The 12,225-nt window shown below is 45.7% G+C and overlaps 1 protein-coding gene across 2 annotated transcripts in view; it reads right to left on the reverse strand.

Moving 5' to 3' along the window:
- Positions 1-342: 342 nt before the first annotated feature.
- MICOS10 (mitochondrial contact site and cristae organizing system subunit 10) overlaps positions 343-12,225 on the reverse strand; it is a 34,304-nt gene continuing 22,421 nt past the window's right edge. Inside the window, exons 2-4 of one of the 2 annotated variants that reach the window (XM_047872576.1) lie at positions 4,315-4,362; positions 3,094-3,203; positions 343-591 (exon numbers count right to left, since the gene is read on the reverse strand). In XM_047872576.1, the coding sequence (XP_047728532.1) occupies positions 577-591; positions 3,094-3,203; positions 4,315-4,362 (173 nt within the window). In that variant the 3' untranslated portion in view covers positions 343-576. Of the gene's footprint in view, positions 592-2,014; positions 2,048-3,093; positions 3,204-4,314; positions 4,363-12,225 lie in introns of those variants that run through there. The other variant, XM_047872575.1, reaches the window with a different exon arrangement.

A 12,225-nucleotide genomic window follows, 5' to 3' on the forward strand; every position in this document is an offset into this window, starting at 1 on the left:
GCTCTCTGACCTCGTGCACTGGGCACACTGAGACGTGCCCTGCCGGGTCCCCTGGTGAGGACAACACACGGGTCTTAAAGAGCTGCTCCTGCAAGGCAAGGCTCCTCCAGACGTCTGTCATCGTCAGCAAACAACCCAGCAGCAACCTCCGTGCACCCATTACACGAGGTAGAAGTGGTTCCGAAAACTACGCATGGCGGGGTGGGGGGAACGACGGGCTGCAGGGTGGCTGCGGCTTCAGGAAGGCTGGGAGGTTGGGACCCAAGGCGACAGCTGCTGGCAGTCCAAATACAGTCCTCCTCCTGCTCAAAGACCAGAGGCAAAGAAACGCAGGCAATGCACTGGGCTGCCTATTTTTAATTTATTTCTTTTAAGACCACCTCCTCGCAATTTCCAGAGAGAAAATACAAAACAAGAAACAGACTTGGTTTCAAATACATAAACAGTGCTGGAGTTGAAAGCATTACTGATAACATTGCTACAGAAGAATGTCAGCGGACTCCAGGGCACTTCAGTATTCCTGAGGCGTAGACAGGATTTCTCTTTTCCTCCCACTGGGATGTTCTCAGGTGGAAGTCACTGCTCCTGCTCCTGCAGAGGAGGGACGCTCTCATTAGAAGTGCGCACACAGCATTTTGACAGCCATCTCTAACCCAAGGGACCAACGGGCCCAGACCTCAACACCCAGCTTGCTTTAAAACAGTCTCACGAGGGGGCGCTTGGGTGACTCAGCGGGTGAAGCGTCTGACTCCGGCTCAGGTCACGATCTCACGGTCCGGGAGTTCGAGCCCCGCGTCGGGCTCTGTGCTGACGGCTCAGAGCCCGGAGCCTGCCTTGGAATCTGTGTCTCCCTCTCTCTCTGCCCCTCCCCTGCTCGTGCTCTCTCTCTCTCAAAAATAAACAAACATTAAAAAAAAAATTAAAACAGTCTCACAAGAGGACTATAAACACCCCTCCCAGGCTCTTAAGAGCAGCTCCCTAATCTTTGAGGGAGGAGCGAGGGAAAGAACAGGTCTGCCTAGTCGGTCCCTGGACAACCGTTCCTACAACTCCTCAAAGGGTGCGTCACAGGTGAGCGGACAGAGCGTGGCTCTGGAATCAAGCAGCCCTACTAATGAGGGGATCTCTGGCCAGTTTCTCAACCCCGGTAAGATCTGTGTTTTCTCATCTGCGCAGCGAGGGGCAGTAAAACCTCTCCCACTAATCTCTTGGGAGGGCGGGCTAGAGAAAGCACGGAAAGCGGGGGCACCGAGGAGGGCCCACAAGGCAGCGCAGGCACCCGACAGGCAACCACCATAGAGTGACTGCCCTGCAACAGCCCCGCGCCGCGCTCCTGTCTTCAGAGAGGAGGATGACAGCACAGAGAGGCACAGACTCAAGTTCAGATAAAGTTACAAGGCCGTGCTGGAGCAATCCACACAAGGCTGTAAAACCGGAACAGTATTTTCCACAGTAATTCCCCACCATTAAATGTATAATATGCATATAATCACGCCCGAGCCATTACCCATGACAACTCAGTTCGGAACAAAGAGAGTCTTTTAAACAATTAAAAGCCCTGAAGCTCCTCTCCTGTTCCTTTCTGTTCTCTTCTCCCAAATCCGGCCCGAGTGCCAAGAAAGCCAAGGGTCAGGGAGCAGTGGAAACTGCCCGTCGTCAGCCTCGGTGCCACGCAGCTGTGCCTCTCCTTGCGCTGTCCCTCTGATTACCTCACCCTGGCTTTGCGGAGATGGCTCACTACCATGGAGGGAGGCGACAGGGCAGCCAGCCTCCCGGGCTCCCGACTCTCTCGGTGAGCATGCGCACACGGGTCGCTCGGGCAGGCAGCTGACAGTCTGGGCAGGTTCTAGGAGAGAGGCTACCGAGCTGTGGCGGGTACGGTCATCTGGGATTCGGTGGCCCTTGCGGCTACGGCTTTTGACCAGAACTGGGACACTCCACTGCACCACATTTTCCGCTCTACCTGTTATCAGGGTGGAACAACGGCTAAGCCAACCACTCACCCTTCCTTGGTCGGCCTCAACTATTCCTACCAACGCTCCTGCTCCTACAGCACCTCACGGCTTACAAACATGTTCACGCTGAATTCTAACAGCGACCCTGTGGGTAGAAATTACCACCCTGTTCTTCTTATGGACGGAAGACAGAACCTCAGAGGCAAAAACTCAAGATCACACGGGAAGCAAGCGGGTGGTGGCCCAGGACCCACGCCTGGGTGTCCGGGCTTCTGGGCTCTCCCCGCCCCCTCCCCCCAAGGCTGCCCAGATCAACGGACTCTAGCTCACGGTGACCCAGGAAGACGATTCTACACATCCAGGCCACGGGACACTCTGCCTTAGGAAGCCTGGGGCCACGAACACGTCTAAGGGGTTACACAGTGTATGTCACTCCTTCACTCCTTCGTTTCACTTTTGTCTGAGCGTCTACTTCGTTCTGGGCCCTGGGGATACATAACTAGATACCCCCGCGTCCCTGAGCACCCGGCCTCCCGAGATCCTTTCCCCTAAACCCCGCGGTAAGCACGGTAAGGCGACGGGAAGGCCGCGACACACGAGACCCTTAGGAAATGTGCTACTTTCTTCCCTCTCAAGGCACGTTACAGTTTTTCATCGTGTCCGCATTAGTAAAAATGTCTGTAGACCAGGATGTTGGCAGAATCACTGGGACTTATTACAGTCAAGAACCTCCCCTCCTCAATAAAAAGCAGAGTCGTGGCTGAGTCCCAGCTGCTGGGTTTCGCCCGAGCGTGTGTGAGACGTGGACGGGGCACTCCACGATGTCGCACGTGAGCGCCAATGGCAGGTAGTGAAGACAAGTCCACTTTACCGTGACGATACATTTCCAGGCAGGTTCTTCAGCCGCACTCGCTAGCAAGAGAGTCTATGTGTGAACGTGCACGTGCATCTCGAGGGACAGTGGAAGGAGAGACTTTAGGCGCCCAAGCGGGGTCAACACCACGAGACGCCAAAGAGCAATCAGGAGCTCGGTGACACGCACAGTGTATTAAGTATATGTGCTCCAAAGAATTCTTCAGAGACTCAGGAGAAACTCTTTGTCTTTTAAAAGAAAGAGAAATATCAATTCTGTACGTACTTTGACGTATTTTCCATGTAGAAGGTATGGAGCCTGGAAATCATGCTGACAGTTGGAGTAGGCCATTCCCAATCCCATGCCAGAACCAAAGGCTAAGGGCCACATTCTTCCTAGTGAGCAGAAGAAAGGAAAATCCCAACAGAGAACGATTAAGAGAAGACAAAGTTTTTTGTCTGGCTTAAATACATTGCTTAGGGTTCCATAAATATTCAGCATGCCTCCTACGGATACCTACAACATGCCATTCACTTCTATCGATGTTTAATCAATGGCCAAAAACCAGGACAGGGAGTCCTTTAGTGAACCTATTAATTTAGCAAATAATTACCTGGTACCTATGCTGCTAGGTTTGAGGTCTTCATGAGTGGTACAACACGGAAAACAGTAGACACGGTCGAACATTTTAACTTTTCTATATCAGTTCTTTCCCCCCCCCCCCCCCCAAACTTTTATTTAAATTCCAGTTAGTTAACAAACATCAGTTCTAATCATTTGCTCATTTTAACTCATTTCTTAACCTTATCAGAAATAATACCACCCTCCAGCAAGGTGCTTGAATTTTAAACTGAACCAACTGAATTTTGAGGACAGGAAGTTGTGAGGCTTACTTAAGCCAAGACTGTAAATGATTCTTTTATATCAGCACCAGGTATTAGTATATGTGCTGCCGAAGCGAGCACACAGCACCAGGTATTAATTGTGATTCTCTAGTAATGTATCCCCCCGCTCAAGTTCTTCATGGAAAAGGGGTCAAAGTGACCCCTCTGGCTTCTGTTCAATATCCCAACGTCAGAAGTTCTTACACAGAGGGAAAGCGTTTCTGGTTAAAAGGCATGTGTATTTCTGGCCCACTTGTTTTTCTTACCAGTTGGACTCTCATTTTCAACCTCCTTGAGAAAAAAAGTAGAATTAATTTGAAATATTTAAGCGTGCAGATTTGGCCAAATGACTCACTGGCAGAAAGTACAGACTTTTCAAATGATATCATATTTAAGATATCAGGCACCCTGACTCAATGCCCAGGGGAAAGTCTAGAGATGCCCAGCCCATTCTGACCTCTTTTGAGTCCACATTCTTTGTCTAGCATATTTGACAGAGGCCTCCCTAAACCCGTAAGTGTATGCTTGGCAACCATGTGGATGTGCCCTCCAGAAGCGTCCCTGCTATGTGTATGCACACACTAGGACATTATGTTGGAAAGGCAATAAAAGTCACACTTACTTTTAAAGAAGGTAAGTGAGAAAACCAGTCCTAATCCAAAACCAGTACCTACAAAGAGGGAGGAAAAACATGTTCAATCTCATAATAGTAATGTAACAAAAATAAAATGAACCTTTCATAAATGTGAACATCTATAAAACATAGTACAAAAAAAAAAAAAAAACTTGGTACAGGGCTGATCTTCTCATTTCTAACTTTTTGAAAAATTTTTTAAATGTTTTTATTTATTTTTGAGACAGAGAGAGACAGAGCATGAGCAAAGGAGGGGCAGACAGAGAGGGAGACACAGAATCTGAAGCAGGCTCCAGGCTCCAGGCTCCGAGCTGTCAGCACAGAGCCCGATGTGGGGCTCGAACTCACAAACCGCGAGATCATGATCTGAGCCGAAGTCAGACGCTCAACTGACTGACCCACCCAGGGGCCCCAATCGTTTTCTTTACAAAAAAAAAAGATAAGAAAATCAGTGCACAATTTAATTAAGTAAATATGGCTTGAACTTCAATAATAAATAATAACATTGGTATAATCATAGCTCTGAATGCTAGCTATATCGTTTTCGTAAGATATGTTAAAATGAATGTAGAACCTTTAAAAGAAATGTTTTACCTAAAATGTGGTACCATTTTAGGGGCAAAAAATCACCTCCTGTACTGCAGTGATACACATCCCAGACTTTGAGGTAAACTCATTTTGCCGTTATCAGAAAAGTTACACACACCAAGGAAGAGAACCAAACTCTGATTTTGAATTTTTTCAGACTTGCCAATTGTTTTCAGACCTTTCGAAAGTATTCTGATGCTCTTGACGGCGTGTCTACTCCAGGGTCCAAGTGCGCCCCCAACCAACCTCTTTATAGTTAAGCACCACAAAAAAGCCCCCCGTTCCTCACTTTGCCTTCACGGTTTTCCAGTTTGTGCTGTGGGAACTCCAAAAGCTTCTTCTCTAATCGTGACTTGAGGCTACTGTGGTGGAAACACTCAGAGTACTCCTCGGTCGACCAGCCTGACCTCTCTGCTCCAAACCCAGAACTTCAGCACAAGCAACCTCCTTCACATAATTTTTCATCCACCCAAGCAGCCACCCAGCTGACAGTGGCCTGAAGAAACTGCTTATGCTACTTACTCGGAATGATTTCTGGTAATTCTCCCCTGCCACATATATGTGGCCACGGTGTCCCTTTCTTTCTCATGACTAAATCCTACACAGATAGGAATTTTAATTAAAAAGCATTACTTTGCCCTGTCCAACAGACCCTGCATTAGGTTCGGTGCTCAACTTTAAAAAGTAGTATCTTGGGGCACCTGGGTGGCTCAGCCAGTTGAGTGTCTGACTCTTGGTTCAGCTCAGGTCATGATCTCGTGGTTCATGAGACGGAGCCCCACATCTGGCTCTGTGCTGACAGCGCGGAGCCTGCTTGGGATTCTCTCTCTCCCTCTCTCTGCCACTACCCTGCTCGTGTTCTCTCTCACAAATATAAATAAACATTAAAAAATAAATAAAAATACAGGGGCGCCTGGGTGGCTCAGGTCATGATCTCATGGGTTGTGGGTTTGAGCCCCGTGTTGGGCTCTGTGCTCACGGCTCGGGGCCTGGAGCCTGCTTTGGATTCTGTGTCTCCCCCTCTCTCTACTCCTCTCCCACTCATGCTCTGTCTTTATCAAAAATAAACATTAAAAAAATTTTTTTTAATAAAAATAAAATAAATAAAAATACTAACAATTTTAAAAGATAAATTAGAAGCAGTATCTACAGGGTGCCTGGGTGGCCAGTTGGTTGAACATCCAACTCTTGGATTTCAGGTCATGATCCCAGGGTTGTGGGACCGAGTCCTGCGTAGGGCTCTGCACTGAGAGTGGAGCCTGCTTGGGATTCATTCATTCTCTCTCTCTCTCTCTCTCTCTCTCTCTCTCTCCCCCCCCACCCCCGCTCTCTTCCCCTTCCCTCTCCCTCCCCCCTCTGCCCTACTTGCACTCTCTCTCCCTCTCTAAATTAAAAATAAAATGCAGTATCTGAAAATCACTCATGTCACCCCAATTTCCATATAATTTAATAAAATGGTGGAAAACTAGTGAGCTTACAGACCACAATAGTTAACCTGTTCAAAGTTGACATCATTTGAGGAAAAGGAACTAACATTTTAGTATGGCCCACACGTACCCAACATTCTCTCGCCACTGCCCCTAAATTCTCTTTTAAACCAAACATCAACTTGACACGGTATTAGGCCCCATTTTTCAGATGCGGGAAATAACTTGCTCAAGGATACCGGTTAGCGGCAGAGTAATGAACTGGGCCCAAGTCTGCCCGACTCCAAAGCCACCGTACCCACCGTGCCTTGACACTGGAGTCCCCTACGGTTTAAAGCCCTAAACAATCACTACCTCCCAAGGGAAAACTGGGAGTGTCGAGATGTCTACAGCCAGTCAAGTAAGATACAGCCAAAAAGCAACAGCCCAGAACGACAAGTCCACACAAGGCCACAAGGGCTTGTTCAGATCCATTCCCGGACTAATCCTGTCACACATGTCACAGACACAAGTCTACCTGGGAGATGAGCTTCACGAGCTTCAGGGAACGGGAGCGATCGCGATCGATACTCCTTGGCAAGAAAATGCTGTTGCCTGGTTTATAAAATGGCACAGGGTTCAATTTCAAAGCAACTTGCCTCACCCCCTTGCAGCTGGAAGATGATGAGTAAGACAGTAAATTGGTACTAGAAAATGAGGTAAAGGATTTGGACTGGCTTACAGATTTCAAACCGGGCAATGGGATGGGGAGGTAGGCCAGTAAAAACATAATGGCTTACAATCAGAGCTTTCGGTCTTCTCCATCTGGAAGGCAACTTTTTGGCAAACAAATCAAAAGCCCAAAAGGAAAATATTCCAGCATTTTTCTTGTCCCTCTGACTCCATGCCTGTCTCTCCTATTTTTCCCCAAGGAAAGAAAGCTCTCTGATGCTCAACTTTTCCAAGTAGTAGACCAAGAACGATGGTAACCCACTGCTACCAGCATCGCTCATCAGAGATGAGAAATGTTTCAACATCAACCCATACAGAACAGGAAATCTTTACACGTTTAAGTGCAGGTATATGTCCAGTCACCCAGTTCTGCTCCCAGCAAAGGCACCCACCTGCAAGCAGGAGATCAAAATCACAGTTCAGACCGACCAAAAGACGGAGGGTGCTCTATGGCCTGATACTGGGCTGCTACACCTTCAATTCTCAAGAGTGGTTTTTTCCCTCCGTTTCTATATTTTTAAGACACAAAATAAAAAGACTGTTCTCTCCAGAAAAAAAAACAAATAACACAGAAACTGATTTTTCAATGCCAGTGTTTTACTTAAACTTAGCTATCTCGGTTATTTGAGAGATTAGCAACGGTGCAGCCGCTGATGAGTTTCACAGGCTCAAGTTCTCACATGCTGGATTTCTTTTAAAAGCAACATGTTGCTTCAAAGAAAGTCCCACCTGATCGGGGGACACCAACTCTGCAGCTGTTTCCACTAAAGATCGGCACCTCGAGGCCACGTTAAAGTTCGTAACAATAAAACATGAAAGGTTTGTCTTACAATAAAAACAAACCAACATAGAAAAGAGAAGAGTTTTCTCCGCCTTTGGCCACTTTTTTGTGTTGTTGCACGACAAGCTCTCTTAGAGGAAAAAAGCCAAAGGAAAAAGTACAAAGCATTTTTCACCTTCCCTGGAAGCAAATATTTAACTATGAATAAGGTTTATATAACTGCCTTCCCCCCACTCAAGCCTGTTCGTTTGGTCAATGCTGTCTGGAATGACAAATAAACCTAAAGAAATGCCTGATTATAGGTACACATCTTCTTCATGGCAAAGTCCAGTTAAGAGGGGAAGGAGGGGGGGCAAGGAAACACACACACACACACACACACACACACACACACACACACGAGAAGCCTTATGGAATTGACATTAGGCAAGGAGCCCGTGCTCCGAAACCATTTCTTTTGGAGAGGAAAAAGAATTGGCACAAATTCTTTCAAAAAGAAATTACTCCAAATCAATCTAACCCTGCACTTCAATGCATGCTCAGTGCCCAAAAGGACATCATAAAACCGGCTAGTAGATAAACCCAAATTTTTAGGAAGGAGCAATCCCTGAATAGTTCATCTGATACTATCTTAATAACGAAACAAGGAACTCGCTCCCACTAATGACATATAAAATACCGCCCTATCTTATGCCCAAGCAGATTTGGTAACAAATTTAAAAGAACAACAACCAATCGCAGTACACCTGCGTATGCCTTAAGCCACATTTTGTGTCAAAAAGGGGAGAAAATCAATATACGTTGATGGCCATTACTGTGACATACAGACAATTTCTGGTTTCAACTTTACTTAGAAAAATCTTTGCTCTCACCATGCCACGTATCATGAAGCTTTACTTCACTGCCAATAATTAAGAAGCAAACACAATCAGCAAGAATTAACAAGCAGGCTACACAATCTCACTGCAGTCTGGGGATAGAAATGTACTCTGGATATCAGCCCCTAAACAGAACAAACTGAGGCAATGCCTGCTCCTGCGGAATCAACCCGGTAAAAGTTGCAATTGCCAACGGACTTTGCAGTTAAGGAGGAATAGCTCGTTGTCTGGAGTCACACAAAAACAAATTCTCACAAGTTCACTTACGAAGCGTTTCTATGAAAGATCACAGGGGGGCAAAAAAGACCAGGGACCCATTTTATCTATCAATAACTTAACATATGATAACTAAGATCTCACTCTGGCTTATATTCAACATTTTTATTGATTCTTCTGACTTTTTTTCACTTTTGTAAGTTTTTAATTTTAATTCCAGTATAGCTAACATATACATATACAGTGTAACATATACATATACAGTGTTATAGAAGTTTTGGGTGTACGATACAGTGATTCAACAATTCTATACATTACTCAGTGCTCATCAGGATAAGTGGACTTACATTTAACACTTTCTTTTTTTTAAATGTTTATTTTTGAAAGAAAGAAAGAGAAACAGAGCATGAGCGGGGGATGGGCGGGTGGGGAGAGAGAGAATCAATGAATCTGAAGCAGGCTCCAGGCTCTGAGCTGTCAGCACAGAGCCTCACGCAGAACTCGAACCCACAAACGCTGAGGTTGTGACCTGAGCCAAGGTCGGACGCTTCATGGACTGAGCCACCCAGGCGCCTCACATTTAAAACTTTTTTTTTTTTAATTTTTTAACATTTATTCATTTATGAGAGACAGAGAGAGACACAGCATGAGCAGGGAAGGGGCAGAGAGAGGGAGACACAGAATCCGAAGCAGGCTCCAGGCTCTGAGCTGTCAGCACAGAGCCCGACGCGGGACTCGAACTCACAAACTGCGAGATCCTGACCTGAGCCGAAGTCGGACGCTCAACCGACTGAGTCACCCAGGCGCCTGACATTTAACACTTTGAATGAAGCTCCTAAATTCATCAGCCTAATGTATGGTTATCAATACTAACATTTGACCTGTACCTAAAAATTAAGCGAAACTGCAAAGCATCTCCATTTTAATTTCTATAACTTCTATCAAAATGTATGAGCAAAAACTTCAGTACCATTGCAACCGGCAGTCTGTGAATATGAGAAGCTTCAGGAATTGCACACGAGTTTTTAAGATCCCTAGAAGCCATGTGCCAAGCAACTCTCTTCTTAAATGTCTGAAAGAAAAGATAAAGGCTCTAGAACAAGGAGGGCTTTCGTCTCCCGCTAAGTGGCGTGGCAAGAGGACCAGTGCCATCACGAGGCGAGCCTGAGTCAACCACTGCTCCCCAGCTAGCTCTCTGACGTCAGCTCAATTATCTAACGTCGCCTGGCCTCGCCCCACTCGGCTATCGAGAAAAAACAACCTCACTGAGTTGCAGTATCAGGAAAATACAAGGTATCTGCCAGTGTCTGGGACCGAATTCGAATTCAGTAAGTGGTAGTAAGTTCTGTTACTTCTCCAATGGAACTCAAAACAGGTCAAAAGTGTCACATAATAGTTCATCCTCTATTAAAATACAGTCCACTGGCTTGACTACAGACCACACTGTGGGTGAGTCACAGCTGAAAGTCACAACCTTTCTCCCAACTCTGAGTGGGAGGTGCAAAATTGCATCAGCAATTTTGTATAGAACATATCAGGTCGTGACATACATTTTCTAAAAATAGGGGATTCTGGGGCGCCTGGGTGGCTCAGCTGGTTGAGCATCCAACATCGGCTCAGGTCACGATCTTGCAGTTCGTGGGTTTAAGCCCCGTGTCGGGCTCTGTGCTGACAGCTTGGAGCCTGGAGCCTGCTTCTGATTCTGTGTCTCCCTCTCTCTCTGGCCCTTCCCCTCTCGAGCTCTGTCTCTCTCTCTCTCTCTCTCAAAAAGAAATAAACATTATAAATAAATAACAAATAAATAAATAATAAATAAATAAATAAAGGGGATTCCTTCAGACTCATTGTTAACTAGAACATTTTGCTTCAAATATAATAAAGATTTTCCTAGAGCTATCTTGTGTTTCATAAAGCTGTATTTATGCTTTGAAACTGGATTAATATCAAACTGATCTGTTTATAATGGACATGCTTTCCTGTTCAATCATGTTTCTATCAATGCTATTACAATCATCAAATGCATTTGTTATGACAGAACAAACAAGAATGTGCTTTTATAGAGAAGCACCCTTGGGACTGAGTTTAGTGAGAATTACATTTCCAAGAAACATTCCTGATTTATGAAAGATGCTCAGGACCCAATTTATGAGGAAATAAATAAATAAATAAATAAATAGTTTTAAGTCAGCTCCAAACTGTGTCACTTAATGCTTTGAGCCAAAGATGGACTGTCCCAGGTGTCCACGTGTAAATGCCAAGTCATGTGAATTAACCAAGAAAGTGTGCCGGGCCAAAGACCCAGGGATGGTAAAGTCAGTGTGTGTTAATCAGCTTCTCAAAAGTCAACATCGCTGCAGGGTATGTGGGAAACAGAGGAAGAAGGTGGCTATCTGACAAGACCTCCACCTCCCTGTGGCTCTCCAGATTAGACAGGGGCTGGAAGGAACATCTGTAGGACTTTCTCGGGTAGACCTCAATTCCCGGGATTCTGATCAGAACAAGCGAACCAGTCAGCAGAAAGAAGTCAAGATAGGGAAGGTAAATGTGGAAGCCATTGCTTCCAGAGAAGCCAAACTCACTAAAAGCGTCCTTTTAAATGAATGTGTGTATGTAGCACACACTCCAACTTCAGAATTCTGACAGTCATACGACTTTCCAAGAAGGCACAGAAGAAGAAACAGGTTTGGCACACATTTTCCTGACATACAACTGGTCAATAAATTCACATGTGGGCATGTAGGAAAATGAGAAAAAGCTCCGAAGGCTCTATTTAAGAGAGACTGGAAAAAATGCAGAATTACTACGTTTCAAGAAACACAATAAAGAACGCAACGCATTACATCTTTTTGGGGGTGGGTGCTGTGGAGGTACTAACACTTACAGAGTGCCAGGCACTGTGTCATGTTTCTAGATATTATTTCATTTGACCCACAGAGGCACCTTCTAAGGTGTATTATGGTCCCATCGTCCAGAAGAGGAAACAGTTCAGTGGAACCGACTTACCCAAGTACACACAACTAAAAAAGGAGAGTTCAAACCCAGGCTGTCGGACTCCAAAGTCAGGGCTCCTTCCTACACACGTGGCCCCTTCCTTTGGGTAAGCAGAAGAGCAGGGCACCTGGCCCATCACTACTTACGATAACTATGTGTTTCTGGGTCTTGGCAGGTAATTTATGACTGTGCTACTCTTCGGCCCTTCAAGAAAGAACAGAAACCACAGATGTCTGACTTTTCAGGAGTGGTAACAAAAACCTGAAATCACTTAGAATCAACGACAGAGAGTCAACAATTCAAGCCG

Source organism: Prionailurus viverrinus, chromosome C1, assembly GCF_022837055.1.
Source record: "Prionailurus viverrinus isolate Anna chromosome C1, UM_Priviv_1.0, whole genome shotgun sequence".
NCBI lineage: Eukaryota > Metazoa > Chordata > Mammalia > Carnivora > Felidae > Prionailurus > Prionailurus viverrinus.